At 44.3% G+C, this 19351-nt stretch overlaps 1 protein-coding gene across 1 annotated transcript in view; it reads right to left on the minus strand.

Moving 5' to 3' along the window:
* The window catches only part of LOC130131326 (glycerol-3-phosphate dehydrogenase, mitochondrial-like), a 39692-nt gene extending 21128 nt beyond the window's left edge, over positions 1-18564 (minus strand). Inside the window, exons 1-6 of the mRNA XM_056300980.1 lie at positions 18472-18564; positions 15912-16018; positions 11566-11737; positions 7329-7453; positions 5640-5737; positions 4534-4697 (exon numbers count right to left, since the gene is read on the minus strand). Of these exons, the coding sequence (XP_056156955.1) occupies positions 4534-4697; positions 5640-5737; positions 7329-7453; positions 11566-11737; positions 15912-16013 (661 nt within the window). The 5' untranslated portion in view covers positions 16014-16018; positions 18472-18564. The remainder of the gene's footprint in view (positions 1-4533; positions 4698-5639; positions 5738-7328; positions 7454-11565; positions 11738-15911; positions 16019-18471) is intronic.
* Between the last annotated feature and the right edge of the window lie 787 nt (positions 18565-19351).

The following is a 19351-nucleotide window of genomic DNA, read 5'->3' on the forward strand; positions in this document are numbered from 1 at the left end:
TGTCCAATAAAACGAACGCCAGCCAGGATGACTGTCGGAACTGTTGGTCTGCATGGGCTAGCAGTTAGCTTAGCCTGCCCCGCTTCTGTGTCCTCTCAGACCGCCCTCGGTGTTTCCTCTTCGGGCGCAGCTCTAGGCAGGGCCGCGGTCCCCGGGCCCATCGCACGCAGCAGACCAAGCTCTCCCAGCCGATCCAGCACCAGCTCTCCCAGCCAGACACCCTCGACACACCTCCCCGCACTCCAGACGACGACACTAAAACACAGTCAACGCCAGACCACCCTTGGTGTTATCGCAACTGTCGGTCTGCATGGGCTAGCAGTTATAGATTAGCCTGCCTAGCTTCTGCGTCCTCTCAAATCGCCCTGAGTGTTTCCTCTTCGGGCGCAGCTCCGGGCAGGGCCGTGGTCCCTGGGCCCACAGGATGCAGCACACCCAAGCTCCCTCAGCCGATCCAGTGCCAGCTCTCCCGGCCATCAAACAAAGACCCAAACTTACACACAGATGTGGACAAAGACACTGCATGGATGGTAGTGGGTGAGGCCGCCGCAAACGTGAATTCGCACTGCCATCTTCTATTACTATATGCTATCTATTATATTAAAAAAAAACAACTTAGAAACGAGATGCTGTTTGGCTCGGTGGACATGCCCTACCCTTTTTACATGAACTCATATCAGATATTAGTCATCTTCCTTATGAAACCTGAGGAGCTCTGATACACCATTTTTTTTAATCCCATCATCCATCCATCCATCCATCCATCCATCCATGTCTTCTATCTCCCTGTGTTTTTGTGTTTCCTGTACCTTTGGCGGTGATGGCTGTGGAAGGAGACGTAGCTCTTCTTCCTACAAGAGACCGAGTACCCTTTTCTTGTTTTTGTCTTTTTCCAGAACATTCTGCCCACAGGAGACAAATAACGCAATCCTCCTCAAAATGAGAAGGTTATGTTTTGTTTGCTCAGTCTGCGTCTGGTCCCACATGCTGCTGTTTGGGTTGTTTTGGTGGTGGTGAGGTGGAACCAGACAGACAGATACAGACAGAAAGATAGACAGGTGGACGGATGTACAGATAGAGAGACAGAGACAGATAAAGAGACAGACAGACAGACGGTGCTCCTCTCTGCTCCACACTGCCGGGAGAGAAGGTCAGATTTCCAAATGTCACGGCCGTGATTGTTCCAGACGGCATAATTGAAGAAAAGCCCCCCATCTCCTTCCCACCCAACCCCCCACCTCTTTCCCCATCGTCCTCTCCTCCTCCTCCCAGCAGAGGGAGGTGGGGGTGGGGAGGAGAGTAAATCAAACATCTCCTCTCCTGCAGCAGCTCTACATGGACCTGATGAATCATAAAATACATTTTGGAGAAAAATATCTCTACCCCGAATCAGTAGTAGTAGCATCTCCTCAAACATGAATCTATGATATCATATATATTATATTATAAATATATTATATTATATCATATATTATATTATCTATCCAATAACATAGTTTCATTTCACCATTTGGTCAGGAGTACAGCCGCTAATTCGTTTTTAAGTTGGTGGATATCTCAACAAACTCAAGTGTTTTTTAAACATCTGCATTAAGGGCCTCTGCGTGGTATGGCGGTCTATTCCGTTGCCTACCAACACGGGGATCGCCGGTTCGAATCCCCGCGTTACCTCCGGTTTGAATCTCCGCGTTACCTCCGGTTTGGTCGGGCGTCCCTACAGACACAATTGGCCGTGTCTGCGGGTGGGAAGCCGGATGTGGGTATGTGTCCTGGTCACTGCACCAGCACCTCCTCTGGTCGATTGGGGTGCCTGTTCAGGGGGGGAAGGGGGAAGGGGGAACTGGGGGGAATAGCGTGATCCTCCCACGCGTTACATCCTCCTGGTGAAACTCCTCACTGTCAGGTGAAAAGCAGCGGCTGGTGACTCCACATGTATTGGAGGCATGTGGTAGTCTGCAGCCCTCCCCGGATCAGCAGAGGGGGTGGAGCAGCAACCGGGACAGCTCGGAAGAGTGGGGTAATTGGCCGGATACAATTGGGGAGAAAAATAATAATAAAAAAAAAAAAACTGTATTGAATGTGTTATGACCTTAATGTTACATGACGTATTTCCTGAAAACGTTGTTTTAAATGCCATTTAATGACTTATGGGTATAAAAGTTTTTAGATAGAAAGATACTTTCACCACCACCGTAATTATTATTTCATCATTATCATCATTATTGTTATTGTTGTTATTAATTATTATGTAGGTAGTGGTGGTCTCAGGTCAGCGGACGTCTTGGTAAGACAGTAGAAAACTGCAGAAACACGCCCGGGGAAACACGTTATTTTCAGTGGTGGAAATGAAGTGATGCCTGGGGGTGTAAACCTCCACTCATTCAGACGGAGGTTTCACACACACACACACACACACACACATTTTGTTTAGTGGGGTCCATCCATGTGCAGGCATCATCATGTGTTGAGGGGCCGGGGGAGGTGCAAAGGGCTGCGGGGTGGAGATCTTTCTGTTTGGTTTGACCCATCAGAGAAATACTTGCTATCGTTTAACAGGTCTGTGCACAAAACTGGACTGACTGTTTCAGCAGAAACTAGAATATATGAGACTCCGGTGAGCGTTCTGCTTGTTTGTTTTAAATGTATTAACTTATTTATTTATTGGTATATCTTCCGTTTAATGTTCCGTTTTTAGCTTTCTTTTTCTGGTGTATTTGAAGTTGTTTTCCACTGACTCTTGTCAGTGTTTTATTCAACATGTGGTAAAAATATAGATATACTTATTTAAGTTAATATATTTCTATTTGTTCTTTAAATCAGTGAAACATAAGTTGTGAGGTGGTCGACGGTGCAGCAGAGCTGGAAAAGCAGCCGAGATGAGAAATCGTCTCCGTTTCAAAACATTATGGAGGACATCCAACCTTCACGTCCAACCCTCCTCCTTTAGTTTACATACCACTCAAACTGTATTTACAACACTTTCATATGACCTCTACATTTATCCAGACATGAACTGGACTGCCAGGTAAACTACTGCAGTCTGGTGGTTTCCATCTGCAGATATCTGCTGAAGTGGTTCTCCTTCATTTCTGCAGGTTTGGTGGATTTGGTATCAACTGTTGGCCACAATCATTTGTTCTTAAACCGCAAGTCCCAGACATCCGTTTACACCAACACGATCCTGCACATTCAGACAGCCTTCACATGCAGGTCACTTTTCAGTTTGGTGCATTGCCGGCGAGATAGTCCAACAATGTCATCTGACATGTAATGTTGATCAGTCCATATCAGACATTTAATTAAACCTAACTTAATGCTGCATAATGTTTAATTTCATATTTTAGCATATATCTTGCTCTTCTGCATTTGACATGCAAGTTCCTTCTCCCCCTTCATCTCCTTTGTCTTCACCTCCTTCTTCTCCTTCTTCTTTATCTCCTTCTTCTCCTTCTCCATCATTCCCTTCTCCTTTTTCTCCAGCTCTTTCTTCTTATCAGGTAGACTTTTTTTTAAATACTTTTATTTTTTAAATAACAAAGAACAAACATACAAGACATTACAATAAGAGTACAGTAAACATACATAAACTTAAAACTGAACACAGGGGTACAATCAGTTATTCAAATGTTAAATTACATTTCTCAGAAACATTAACAGTTGGAATTGCTTTTTTGTTTTTACATAAATGAATGGTCTTGATGTAGTTTTGCATGTCTATCAAGAATACATTTAGTATTTATATAATATAGCATCCCGCGACCCGAATTCAGATAAGCAGCTTGGATAATGAATGAATGAATGAGTGATCGTTTTTTTCCGGAAACCATCAGTGGTGTTGTTGATAAAAGTGCTCAACAAATGAGCACCGGAATATTAAGGTAGATGTAGGAAAAAAAAAATACTTATTTATATACTTCTCAGGTAGGCTTGACGAACCAGACCTGATGAATTTCCTGTGTGTATGTGAGTACATTTGAATACTGGGTGTGAGTGGTGGACACTGCCGGCACTGGTGAAAAACAGCATGTAACACAGGAACAACTACACAGCGTTGATACACTGAACGGCTGTCGGTGTGAAAATGCTTGCAGCTAAAGGCACCACATCTGGCTTTTTTAATGTAAATCTTTAATGTTAATATCAAGTGAATAAACACTAGAGTCTGTGTTGACTGCACTTTATTTATATATAGTATATATATTTTAAATGTATGATTCTTTTTAACTTTTATCTTTACTATTTACTGTTTGAACATGGTCCAGTTATTACTTGTGTTGTTACAGAGTGTTCCCAAAAAATTTTCACTACCATTTCCATTTGTTCTTGTATTCCTTCCTGTGTATTTTATTTTGTTATTTTAGCGTGTTTGAAATAAAATCAATCTGAAATCTGAAATCTTCATTTTCCCTCATGTACCAACATACCAAGACAAATTCCTTGTATGTTGTTGTACTTGGCAATAAATCTGATTGTGATTGTGATAACAGAAAGCCGATAAACCTTTCCTGGGTGTGAAACTGTTTTCAGACTCACCGTCGTAGTAGACGATGGCTCCCACCAGCTTGTCCTTCTTCAGCATGGGGAAGAGCTCCAGCGCCTTGGTCTTACCCAGCACATAGCTGCTCTTCAGGCACTGGGAGCCAGCCACCACGTCGTACATCTTGATACCAGCCCAGTAGTAAGGCAGCTGCCACCATCTTGGAAACAAACAGATGCTATCTCAGGCCACACGAGGACCGCAAAATGGTTTTCCATCTACAATCCTGAAGACTGTTGTTTTGGTTTAACTTACTGCTATCTTCTAAGACGCCAGTAATCGCATGGGTGGTGTCTAGTTTCAATACTATACGTCAGCCTGTGTGTGTGTGTGTGTGTGTGTGTGTGTGTGTGTGTGTGTCTGTCTGTCTGTCTGCGGGGGGGGGGGCATGTTGGGCATTTAAATTTTTGAATGGTGGAGCACAGTGTCGGTCAAATACAATTAGCAACTACTATACCAAGGTTGACATGATTTGAATATTCATGATTAATTTGTTTGAAATAATGTGCTAGAAAATATCAGAAAGGACTTGTATGTAAATCTTCCAGACTGCAATGTTGAATTTGACCAGAGACATGCAGACATTTGTGTGAGCTAACAGTTTGTCTGGGTGGAAACTGTCAGACTGGACGCTGTTAGTAAAGCTGATCTTTATGTCACTTCTTCTGTGTAAACTGCTAGAATAAAGTAGCGTATCTCCTGGTTAATTCAGATTTTTGATCCTTCCTAGCAAACAGGACAGGACATGAAACTTGCTTGTCTTCCTGCTTTGATTTACTGTCTGTTTTGAGTGTTTCGCCCGTCAGTTGGATTTCTTTGGAATAGGAAAGGTCCTCCAAACGCTGCATGCCACAGTATGTCTCGCCATATTTACTAACATCTGGTCATGAGCAGGCATTAACTTCCCCGCTGGATCTCCATGTAATAATGTAAGTCTGTTATGATGAGTCTCCACATGAGGTATTTACAGATGGAACATTCCACTGTGACCTAATGCAAGTTTACTGCTGCTCATTTGCCCTTTCCATTTCCCCACTGGTTTCTGGCCTTCTTATGGTTACTGTTTGTTGCATCTTTGTCGCCGTGTGAGGGTGGGGCTTACTTGTAAACAGGGAGCATTATGGGTAGTGGCGCAGAAAGATGAGGAGCAATGTCTAGCAGGTTGGCACGTTCACGGAGGGCCTCCTTTACCATCATGTACTGATGAGGAAGATGTGGAAGAAGGAGAAAGAAAAAAAGACGAGTTGATGAGAAAAAAGACAATTTTTTGACTACTTGATAAGAATCATCAGGTTCTATAATTATAAATTATATTTTCCAAAACAATTTCATCAAACAGAAAAACTAAACATTCATGAGAACACAAAACACACACAGCTCGAGTTTTCATTCATGTTTGTGCATCATTTAGACATTACGTTAAGACATAAAAGAGATAAGAGACTCCCGACAGGAAACTGAACTACAACCCTCTTTCATATTCGCACCGTCAGATACACGTTCCTCTAACTGCTGTGAATGACAAACTAAAACAGACTCTGTTGAAAAACACCTTGGGTTTTAGACGTGTATGTGATGCTGCCCTGTTGTATCCGCCCAATTACCCCACTCTTCTGAGCCGTCCTGGTCTCTGCTCCACCCCCTCTGCTGATCCGGGGAGGGCTGCAGACTACCACATCTCCTCCGATAAATGTGGAGTCACCAGCTGCTTCTTTTCACCTGACAGTGAGGAGTTTCACCAGGGGGACGTAGTGCGTGGGAGGCTCACGCTATTCCCCCCAGCTCCCCCTCCCCCCCCCGAACAGGCACCCCGACCGACCAGAGGAGGCGCTAATGCAGCGACCAGGACACATACCCACATCCGGCATCCCATCCGCAGACACGGCCAACTGTGTCTGTAGGGACGCCTGACCAAGCCAGGGGTAACACGGGGATTCGAACCGCCGATCCCTGTGTTGGCAGGCAACAGGATAGACCGCTACGCTACCCGAACAGCCGAGTCACTACACTGTTCAAAGAGGTTTTGATTTTGACAGACCACGTCTATGTCACATGATGACTGCTTAACCACAAACTGGTTTCGCTAACCACCGAGTCACGATGCCCATCACAAAACAATCATACACCAACAGTATCCTGCACCAACACTGGCCATCAGTATGCAAACACATGCACACACACACACACACACACACACATGCACACGCGCGCAAACATGCATTCACCTTGACCCTTACCCTAACCGTGAGATGGATTCACCCTCTACACATACTCTCACACACACATATCCCATGTACAGAAAAGGCAAATGCCCTTTCTATAGATTTTCTTTCTTTTAACTTGTTCTCATGTTAAGCGCATAGAATTGCCATGTTGATGGACAAAAGGTTGATTGATCCTCGACATAACAAACAGCCTTCCTGATCATAAAGCTGGTCAGTATCTAGATATATTGTGGATCTGTGACGAGACTAGGTGTGTAGTGGGGTTGTGGTTGTGGTAACCTGGTGATATAAGTTAAATGTTGTCATGTCCTGGTCTTAAAGGCTGCATTACAGTAAAGTGAGACCATGTTCTGAACTTATTCCACTGTTTTAGTGACATGAACCATGAACGTCTACCTGCTTGTCATCACATCCACATTACTAATGATCATTATCAACATTTTGTTTGCAAATGTCTTATGAAAGCACCAACAGTATCACTGGGGATCGATAATTGCATTATTTATGTTGAGGGATTTGTTCAAAGTACTGTGATGTTTGATTTTGTCAGTGTCGCCCAGTCCTACCTGTTCGTAGTCTAACTGCATGATGGCCTTCTGCAGGTAGCGCACGCCGCCGTGTATCAGCTTGGTGCTGCGGCTGCTCGTTCCTGAGGAAAAATCACTTCTCTCCACCAAGGCTGTCTTCAGGTCTGTAGAAGACCACCAAAGACAAATTAACATGCAGCACGCTGCTCCAAGTGTCTACAACCCACAAGGTTCAGACCAAGGTATGACGTACGCCGTCTCTGTTTTGTCTCTGTTCTGGTTATATTTCACTGGCTATTTTAACCCAGATCACTATGCACTTCAAGGCACTTTAGTTGATGTCATTACACAGTCATTTTGCACTGTAGGAATTTTAATCTACTGCATCAACAACACTCACATGTACGCAGGACCTTTCAGCTAAAGTATTTACAATCCTATGTTCATGCACGGTGCAGTTACTCTATACAGGCTAATCTTTTGTTGTGTGTACCACTAACGTTTATTGTGTATCGTATTAAGCTGCTGGACACCTAAATTTCCTTCGGGATCAATTAAGTATCTATCAATCAATCAATGACCTTCTTTTTGGGTGCATGACCTTGTGTCTGGTAATTATCAACTCATTCACTTCCTTGGAACCTACAAGGCACCGCACATGCATATCTTTGGAATGAGGAAGTCCTTCTGTTCATTTTTACACTTTACAACTTCCTGCTGGACCTGTAAAAAAAAAATCACTGTCTATATATATATATATATATATATATATATATATATATATATATATATATATATATATATATATATACACTACCGTTCAAAAGTTTGGGATCACATTGAAATGTCCATATTTTTGAAGGAAAAGCACTGTACTTTTCAATGAAGATAACTTTAAACTAGTCTTAACTTTAAAGAAATACACTCTATACATTGCTAATGTGGTAAATGACTATTCTAGCTGCAAATGTCTGGTTTTTGGTGCAATATCTACATAGGTGTATAGAGGCCCATTTCAAGCAACTATCACTCCAGTGTTCTAATGGTACAATGTGTTTGCTCATTGGCTCAGAAGGCTAATTGATGATTAGAAAACCCTTGTGCAATCATGTTCACACATCTGAAAACAGTTTAGCTCGTTACAGAAGCTACAAAACTGACCTTCCTTTGAGCAGATTGAGTTTCTGGAGCATCACATTTGTGGGGTCAATTAAACGCTCAAAATGGCCAGAAAAAGAGAACTTTCATCTGAAACTCGACAGTCTATTCTTGTTCTTAGAAATGAAGGCTATTCCATGCGAGAAATTGCTAAGAAATTGAAGATTTCCTACACCGGTGTGTACTACTCCCTTCAGAGGACAGCACAAACAGGCTCTAACCAGAGTAGAAAAAGAAGTGGGAGGCCGCGTTGCACAACTGAGCAAGAAGATAAGTACATTAGAGTCTCTAGTTTGAGAAACAGACGCCTCACAGGTCCCCAACTGGCATCTTCATTAAATAGTACCCGCAAAACACCAGTGTCAACATCTACAGTGAAGAGGCGGCTGCGGGATTCTGGGCTTCAGGGCAGAGTGGCAAAGAAAAAGCCATATCTGAGACTGACCAATAAAAGAAAAAGATTAAGATGGGCAAAAGAACACAGACATTGGACAGAGGAAGACTGGAAAAAAGTGTTGTGGACGGATGAATCCAAGTTTGAGGTGTTTGGATCACAAAGAAGAACGTTTGTGAGACGCAGAACAAATGAAAAGATGCTGGAAGAATGCCTGACGCCATCTGTTAAGCATGGTGGAGGTAATGTGATGGTCTGGGGTTGCTTTGGTGCTGGTAAGGTGGGAGATTTGTACAGGGTAAAAGGGATTCTGAATAAGGAAGGCTATCACTCCATTTTGCAACGCCATGCCATACCCAGTGGACAGCGCTTGATTGGAGCCAATTTCATCCTACAACAGGACAATGACCCTAAACACACCTCCAAATTGTGCAAGAACTATTTAGAGCAGAAGCAGGCAGCTGGTATTCTATCGGTAATGGAGTGGCCAGCGCAGTCACCAGATCTGAACCCCATTGAGCTGTTGTGGGAGCAGCTTGACCGTATGGTACCCAAGAAGTGCCCATCCAACCAATCCAACTTGTGGGAGCTGCTTCTGGAAGCGTGGGGTGCAATTTCTCCAGATTACCTCAACAAATTAACAGCTAGAATGCCAAAGGTCTGCAATGCTGTAATTGCTGCAAATGGAGGATTCTTTGACGAAAGCAAAGTTTGATGTAAAAAAAATCTTATTTCAAATACAAATCATTATTTCTAACCTTGTCAATGTCTTGACTCTATTTTCTATTCATTTCACAACATATGGTGGTGACTAAGTGTGACTTTTCATGGAAAACACAAAATTGTTTGGGTGATCCCAAACTTTTGAATGGTAGTGTATATATATATATATATATATATACAGTTTGCAATCAAAATTATTCAACCCCCATTGCATATTAGGTTTATTGTCAAAATGTAACATTTTTCAGCTATTTGCGATAAGCAAATTACACAATAACAGTTTCAATAGTTCAATAAAACTAATATTACAAGGTTTTTATCCAAATTCAACACAAAATGTTACTTTTAATGACTACTGCAGTCTCAAAATTATTCAACCCCCTGAATAGAATCCCTCATAAGAGCACACATTTGCAAATCAGGTGTTGTCTCAAGCACATCTGATGCAACTAATCAAGGACTTCATTAATTGCATCAGGTGTGCTTGAGATAGAACACATCAAATAATTGGGACTGGCGAGGGATTTGTTGACGGTGACGTTTGATTACATGTTTGAAATATGGCTAAGTCAAGAGAATTGTCCAAAAAGTTAAGAGAAGAGATCATTGCCTTGCACAAACAAGGAAAAGGACACAAAAAGATAGCAAAGGCACTGACTGTTCCTAGAGATACAGTTGGAGGCATAGTTCGCAAGTTCAAAGTTAAAGGAACAGTGGCTACACTACCTGGACGTGGCAGAAAGAGGAAGCTATTAACGGCTGCCACCAGATTCCTGAGGAGGCAGGTGTTCAAAAATCCACGAGTGACTGCAAAAGACCTGCAGCAAGACTTGGTGGCAGCAGTCACTGAGGTTGCAGTTTGCACAGTAAGGCGCATACTAAACGCTAAAGGGCTCCATGCCTGAACTCCTAAACGTACACCACTACTGACCCAAAAGCACAAGAAAAGTCGGCTCCAATATGCTCAAAACCATATAAATAAGCCAAAGAGGTTTTGGGACTCTGTTCTGTGGAGCGATGAAACAAAACTGGAACTTTTCGAGCCTATGGATCAGCGGTACGTCTGCAGGAGGAAGAATGAAGCATACGCTGAAAAGAACACCCCGCCTACAGTGAAGCATGGCGGTGGCTCGGTGATGCTCTGGGGCTGCTTTGCTTCCTCTGGCACTGGAAACCTGCGGCGTGTGGAGGGCAAGATGGATTGAATCAAGTATCAGGAAATCCTAGGAGAAAACGTCATGCCGTCTGTGAGGAAGCTGAAGTTTGGGCGTCATTGGACCTTCCAACAGGGCAATGATCCCAAGCATATCTCAAAGTCAACCAAGGCTTGGTTTCAGAAGAAGTCCTGGAAGATTCTAGAGTGGCCGTCACAGTCGCCTGACTTGAACCCCATAAAAATCTCTGGTGGTATTTGAAGAAGGTGGTTGCAGCACGCAAACCCGAGAATATTAGCGAACTGGATGCCATTGCCCATGAGGAATGGGCTGAGATTCCTCAGGAACGCTGCCAGAAGCTGGTGTCTGGCTATGCATCACGTTTTCAGCAGATCATAACAGCAAAAATGTGCTCTACTAAGTACTAAAGATGCTTGTCATGAAGGGGTTGAATAATTTTGAGACTGCAGCAGTCATTAAAAGTGGCATTTTGCGTTGAATTTGGAGAAACCACTTGTAATAATAGCTGTGTTGAGCTATTTAAATTGTTCGTTTGATTTATTGCAAACAGCTGACAGTTTGTAAATTTTGCCAATAAACCTAATTTGCAGTGGGGGTTGAATGATTTTGATTTAAGGGATTTAAGGAATTTTCCCAGAAAAAAAAGGAGTCAGTGTTTTCAAATAGAGCATCATAACTACACAGAACACCAGGGGACCCTTGACCAGGAAAATGGCTGAATCACACACTGGATTAATGTCAGGTCTATTATCTGTAGTATAGGTGTAGCATTTCAAGACTGAATAAAATGGCATTTTACAAGCAAATAGTGTCACAATAGGCTTACTGCGTGTGACAGCCTCTAAGGCACATCCTGCTCCCGTGGCGCCACCTCCGACAACCAGGACGTCAAACTCTTGTGTGTTTCTGAGGGATGCTAGCTGAGCCTGTCGCGTTGGGAGCTCACTCGCGTACGGGACCTTCAGGTCCGCTTCTGCAGCGACATGAGCCAACCGTGCCTGGAGAACACCACACACATATAATTAATCAAGCAGCATATGAACACACACACACACACACACACACACACACACACACACACACAAGCAGTGTTAGCCAACTGACCCCCGGAAACACAACAATGGGTTCAGACTGTCTGATTTACTCTCACTGATTTCACATCATGCTTAAACACAGAAATCACCACGTGTTCATCATAAAATAAAGACAGGAACTGAGGTCCCTTGCTGGGATTATGGGTAGAGCAGTGATGCCAACATGGTGTACCCAGTTGCACCACCATTTTACCAATAATTCCAGTAAGACCACACTGCTGGGTGTTTGAGCTTTTATACTACACCTACTGTCTCAGAAGTAAGAGAAGAAAGACCATGTGATCAAACCAACGACAGGAGATGGCAGGACAGATTGCCACCCAGCTTCCTGGTTCCCACAAGACTTGTAGGAATCACCAGCTTGGCTTGACTGTGTCTCTACCAACAGGATTATTGGCTGCAATTTATGATGCCTTCAAATACCTAAGTGTTATTACTACATCTAGAAACAGGTGTTAGATGCTGATGTGATGAGAGACGAGAAGAGTTTGACTGAAGGTGGAGGAAGAAAACTGATGTTCAACCACCTGTAAAACCCACACAACAACTAAAACTTTTTTTTCCCCCCGTTTTTCTCCCCAATTGTACTTGGCCAATTACCCCACTCTTCCGAGCCATCCTGGTCTCTGCTCCACCCCCTCTGCTGATCCAGGGAGGGCTGCAGACTACCACATGACTCCTCCCATACATGTGGAGTCACCAGCCGCTTCTTTTCACCCGACAGTGAGGAGTTTCACCAGGGGGGCGTAGCACGTGGGAGGATCATGCTATTCCCCCCAGCTCCCCCCCGCCCCCCGAACAGGTGCCCCGACCGTCTGGAGAAGGCACTAGTGCAGCGACCAGGACACATACCCACATCTGGCTTCCCACCCACAGACACGGCCAATTGTGTCTGTAGGGACACCTGACCAAGCCAGAGGTAACATGGGGATTCGAACCGGTGATCCCTGTGTTGGTAGGCAACAGAATAGACCGCCACGAAACCCACACACCCCAAAACTAAATTTGACCATGACAGTGACCTGGACTTTTTGATTTGCAAAAACATCAAAGTTTTGGACGGCGTCTTCATCAAATCACAACTCCTCTTCAATGTAAGGACACGAGAAGACAACGATGTCAGCTCTAATGGCATATTTACTCAGGTCTCCGTTTGTCAGTGGGAAATAAATGATTGCATCAAGCTGTTTTGATTCCAACATGCCATTTGCAAGTCAAATAGCACAAGGGATGCTTGTAATTTAGATCTGTAACCGCAAACAAGAAGAGAGTATAATCACTGTCTATTTCTGAGGCAGACGCACACCTCGGTGAAATTAAGTGCAAGTGTTGCCCCGCAATCATGCTATAAGAGGACAGACGGCGCTGAGCGGCCCATGCTAACACCCAAGCTGCTGCAGTCTTGACAACAAGCCGGGTGCCCTTGAGAAGAAATTGACATTTAACTCATTAGTGCTACTTGTTCTAGAATTAGTGGCATGCATGATTACTCCTTGTTGTTGGAGAGATCACAGTTCATCAGGTTGGACTTTTTCATCTTACCAATCCATGCTTGGTGGAGGAGGCGTAGATGGAGATGACCCGAGCGTACCGGGACACAAAACAAACATTAGGAGAAAAGTGTCAAGTGTCACGTAAAGCATGGTGTATAGCAACTAATAATAGTATTGCTTAAGTAGTAGGTCAGGAGAAACACAGCTGTAAATCCATCCCCAAATGTGGACAAGACGCTGGGCTATTCCTGTACTTATGGTGATGTTCTTCAGTGCCTCCATAACTGCAGGAAGAGCCCAATGTCTGTCATTCTTCAGACAAACGGTGGTTTGTCTCCAGTCTGAAAGTTTGTCTAACCAGCTCATGTTGCTGGACATTAACACCACGTAAATCTTGACTGGCTGGTGAGTTCACTCTCTGTTCTCCATTCTAACTTCTGGTCGGGCATTAGATGAAACTTGACAGAATGGGAAGGGCAAAGTGAAAAATCTTTCCAAAGCCAATAAGATTCACTTCCGAGTTTCACTACTGAACTTTATTTTTTCTGTTTGGTCCGTGAACAGCTTGGAAATGCATTTGGCTTCATTATGACCATTCATTCATTCATTTTCCAAGCCGCTGAACCTAAGTGGGTCGCGGGGTGCTGGAGCCTATCCCAGAGCTCATTGGGTGGAAGGTGGACAGGTCTCCAGTCCATCACAGGGCAGACACACTGACAGACACGTGCACACCTAGGGGCAATTTAGTATCTCCCATTCACCTGACTTACATTTGATGGTGGGAGGAAACCAGAGCTCCCGGAGGAAACCCACGCAGACACAGGAGAACATGTAAACTCCACACAGACAGGACCTGGGACCACAGGGAATCAAACCCAGGACCTTTTTGCTGTGAGGTGATAGCGTTAACCACTTGGCCACCATGCCGCCCTTCATTATGACCAGATTATTTATTTTCATGTGGTGCTCGCATGTGAATTAGCGAGCAGCAGACCCCACCTGAAAACAGGGATTCCTCATTTATGCCCACACCATCAGGTAAGCAGCAGATGAACCCAACAGACCAGGATGTTTAATGGTACAAGTGATTTAAACGGTGACTCCTATCAGTACTATCAGTATCTGAACTCAAATACCCTCGCCCACAAACCTCTTATCATACAATCTGTAGACATCTCCAACCAGTGTTTATTCAATTATCTGAACTCAAACCCACACCCATGGTACAGGCTCTATAGTCAGTATTTACATCTATATTATACTGTAATAGAATTCCTGCCCACAGACCAATTTTATGAAGATCTGTGGGTAATATGGAAATCATGATTTGTCTACTCGTGGGGTGGATTTTGCTGTTGCCATTTTCACTGATTAACAGCACTTAAATAACATTTCTGTTTCACAGGAACAAATAGTACCATTTCAACAAGCCAATCAGAATTGTCCCCTGAAGTGATGTCACACCGGGAACAATTGACCTGGACTTTGCATAAGGCTGCCCATGTCACGTGCAAGGTAGCCTCTGATTGGGCAGCCACTGTTTCTGTCAAGGAAGGTGAGGCGAGCAATGAAGTGGAGTAGAAGCTGATGACTCGCTAACTAACGCCTGTTTCAGTGGAAGCAGGTGTGAATCACTGGAAACCAAATGACTGTTGGTGAAATCAAGCAACCTTTGGTGTAAAAAAAGAAAAAAGGAAACGTCACAGATGTGTTTCATAGACACACCATGGTTATATCAATTTGTCAAGAAATGAAGGAGAGTAGACAATACGCCCTTGAATATTTTTCTTGTCAATGCAATGTACTCAGAATGTAAATACGTTATAGTGTAAACTGACTATTTAGACCTTTTGTGTACATGGACTGCTTATGACTGTTTATCCACTATTTACACGATACATATATATATATATATATATCACCTCATCATCAGCCACTTCTCTGGGGTCGGATCGCGGTGGCAGCAAGCTAAGTAGGGCACTCCATATATATATATATATATATATATATATATATATATATATATATATATATACACATACATACATATATATGTTTCCCATGCCTATTTATAGTTACCTTATGATATCATGTTTCATCATAGTCAAACTGCTTATCATGTGCAAACACACCAAGCTATCAACATCAGATTCTTATTCAGATTATGGCAAAAAAAACCAAAAACAACAACAAAAAAATAACTCACATTCCAGGTCTTGATGAGACATGTCCAGAAGAAGTGTGCGGCGCACCCTGCTCTCTGTACTATAGCCATACGTGCTAAGAGCTAACAGCTATGGAAAGGAATCAGCGCTAACCGTGTCCTGCCCATTACCTGAACGGGTTGAGTGAGCTTCATATGGCATTCAAAAAAATCATCTAAATAGCAATGTTGAACTTTATTCCTCAAACTAAGTTAAGAACGACACTAGCTTACAAAAGAGGATGATAACCGATGGAAAAAAAAAAGCCACATCCATTGGGGTTGAGATGGGACAGGGACCAGAAGGGTCCATTCAATCTTACACCTATGAATTGGCCGGCTAAAATAAAAAGCAGTCAGGTGACATGATTTAAAGATTTACCTGTGTTTTCCTGTACTCCACAAGCTGTGAGAGGCCGTAAATGGTGGCTACCGTCCCACCTCCTATGATTGCCGTCTGTTTCAAAGCCCTCCTGAATGCCATTTGTCCTGCAGTGAAAACACAGCGTGGTGAAGTGAGAGCAGGCCCCAACAGGGTTATAACACTTTCACTGAGGACAGCTGAGCATGTGATGGGGGTGGGGGGGGCTGTCAAAGCACACACATAGAAGAAAGCTGCAGACAAGAAAGAGAGAGAGTATGAGTGTGTGAGATAGAGGGGGAGAGAGAGAGAGTGCGTAAGAGAGTGTGAGATAGAGGGGGAGAGAGAGTGAGTAAGAGTGTGTGAGATAGAGGGGGAGAGAGAATGAGTGAGCAAGAGTGGGTGAGATAGAGGGGGAGAGAGAGTGAGTAAGAGTGTGTGAGATAGCGGGGGGGGGAGAGTGAGTGAGCAAGAGTGTGTGAGATAAAGGGAGAGAGAGAGTGAGTGAGCAAGAGTGTGTGAGATAGAGGGGGAGAGAGAGTGAGTGAGTAAGAGTGTGTGAGCTAGAGGGGGAGGGAGAGTGAGTGAGTAAGAGTGTGTGAGCTAGAGGGGGAGAGAGAGAGAGTGAGTAAGAGTGTGTGAGCTAGAGGGGGAGAGAGAGTGAGTGAGTAAGAGTGTGTGAGATAGAGAGGGAGAGACAGTAAGTGTGTGAGATAGAGGGGGAGAGAGAGTGAGTGAGTAAGAGTGTGTGAGATAGAGGGGGAGGGAGAGAGAGTGAGTGAGTAAGAGTGTGTGAGCTAGAGGGGGAGAGAGAGTGAGTGAGTAAGAGTGTGTGAGATAGAGGGGAGGGAGAATGAGTGAGTAAGTGTGTGTGAGATAGAGTGGGAGAGAGAGTGAGTAAGAGTGTGTGAGATAGAGGGAGAGGGAGAGTGAGTAAGAGTGTGTGAGATAGAGGGAGAGAGAGAGTGAGTAACGAAGAGGGAGAACGAGTGAGAGGGACACAAATTGAGGGTGCATGCTTGCATTGCTGTAACATGTGCATGTTTGTGTACTGTATGTGTGTTCATGCATGCATGAGTGTGTGTATGTGCATTGTATGTGTGTGTGAATGTGTGTGTGTGTTCATGTGTGTTCATGTGTGTGTATATGTGAACCGCCACACAAGCAGAAAGGTCCACCAGTCCAGCAGAGAACTTTCTCCATTCTATGTATTGTTGCTTTCTTCACGTTACACAAACAACTGGTTAACTTCAGCAGGATCACAGTAGACTCTTTACAGAGCAGCTCTCAGAATGGCCAGAATAACCAGGGCTTAGCCACTGCCATAAAGTGAGACCATATTTTACCAAACAGAGTGGGCCCTGTGCAACATAATGAGATGAGCATGGAAATCACGATGCCACAGCCAGAGGCTTAAATTCTGAAAATGTTTGTTTGCACACTCAGTGCGGATGAGCACATAGGATTAACATGGTCACCAGACGGCTATCCCGTAAACACAATTATACATTTGTGATTCTTACAAAAAAAACCCGACAGGGTCTGGTCCTAACGTAGATCCTTGAATGCTGACTCATGGCGAGTATGTAAAGGCCCTCCGTCACTACAGCGGGCAGCAATGATGAAAACTGATGTACCACCGGTAATGCCCCCTTTCATGAACACAATTCAGCAACTTAATGAGACAAAGCAGTCTATCATAGCACCACGAGCTCCACAACTGGGTTTGCCGTGTGCTGAGTGAAGTGGCTGAATTATTCAAATGAAGTAGTAAATGGTAGACAGAGGCCTCTCATCCTTGGTGGTCCGCGTAGTGACCAGTGTCTCACACAGACAGAGACATGCTGTTCCTACTAATTGTGAATCAGCATACAGGGGTCAATTTAAGGACATTTTCTCTTTTTTCTCCTCTCTAAGAATGACGACAGGAGGAAGTCCTTGTGTGTGTGTGTGTGTGTGTGTGTGTGTGTAGTAAAATGTTTGAGTTTACTCAACAGTTTTGGGCAGGGCCAACGACGTCACACCCACTCCCACATGGCGAACACACAAGGAAATAGTGAGCATGATGTGGGGCAATCATTAACGGTTTTTTAAGATAATTGCTTCACCATTCCGTAGTAGAGGATACATACTACCTACCCTTAAATTGACAGTTAATCTCTTTCCAAAGTAAAAATTGCCATCAGCTGAAGGATAACACCATGACGCCAGGGTTCATCTGGAAGCATTTTTTCAGCCTATTCTCTATCCCTCCCTGTCGTGACCGCAAGATAAGATCCCAAACGAGACCTGGTTTTACCTCCGCCGTCTCCTCCAAGGGCTGTATTGCCGTGTTACTGAATCACACAACCACAGCGGAGACACTGAACACAAACCTTCATTTAAAAGTGACAGAAGTGTTCATTTAAAAGTGACGGGGCGGACCTTTTATATTTTTTACGGTAATCTGAAGACCGTAGCAACAGATCCGTACATGAATACCTGCGTCTCGGCTCTCTGCCAAAAACCCTTATGAACATTTCCTCAAAACACGTGTACGAGTGTCAGAACAGGCGGCGAAATATGAAATTGGTCCACTTACAGGCTGTTTCTGGTTCGGGGTAGTTTCGCGGCAGTGATGCAGGGCGTCAGCGGGGTACATCGGCGGTCGTCCGTGTTTGACAGCAGATTCAGGAAGCGAAGCCGCGCCGAGCGACACGGCGACGAGCCAATGAGGCTGCAGAAGCGCCTCGCTCATCCAATCGCGTTCGAACAGGGGAGGCGGGTCTTTCTCGGTGACGTCGCGGCATTGTAACGTTCCACAACGTTTCCTCCCCGCATCCTCCGTCAAACCGCACCTCCCCCCCCCCCGCTGAGTCACTTCCCCAAGAAACTCCACCAGTTCGTAAGAACCACCACTTTTCTTTCACACCACGTGTCGTCACCGCACACCAGAAACAGTCCAACAAATGCCACGCTACACATTCCAGTCAAGCTTTATTTGTATCGCCCTGAAGCACAGCGCAGTCCCAGAGAGCTTCACCGTGCCGTTACGTTACACAACAAGTCTGACATCCTCCACTGCCCCCCCCCCGCGCACTACAGGCTGATGTGGAAGAGGGGCAGAAAACAACAACAGAGAAAAGCGTAACAACAAATCAGATCAGAGAAGGTTGAATCAGATCACCCGGACACACATGAAGTGATTCAACTTTCTCTTACCTGGATTATTGAGACGGCCTGGCGGCCTGTCCAGGGCGTCTCCCCGCCTGCCGCCCCAGTGACTGCTGGGATAGGCTCCAGCGTCCCCGCCACCCCGAGAGCAGGATATGCGGCTCAGATAATGGATGGATGGATTATTCAGCGTGCATAAAGACATGCAGTGAAAAATGTTTAGTACATCATGGCTTCCGTTTACGTAGGATTTGTCTAAACTTAAAAGACTTTTCTGTAACATTTCAAACCTAATTATGAAATGTGTT

The sequence above is a fragment of the Lampris incognitus genome, chromosome 21 (assembly GCF_029633865.1).
Source record: "Lampris incognitus isolate fLamInc1 chromosome 21, fLamInc1.hap2, whole genome shotgun sequence".
Taxonomy (NCBI): Eukaryota; Metazoa; Chordata; class Actinopteri; order Lampriformes; family Lampridae; genus Lampris; species Lampris incognitus.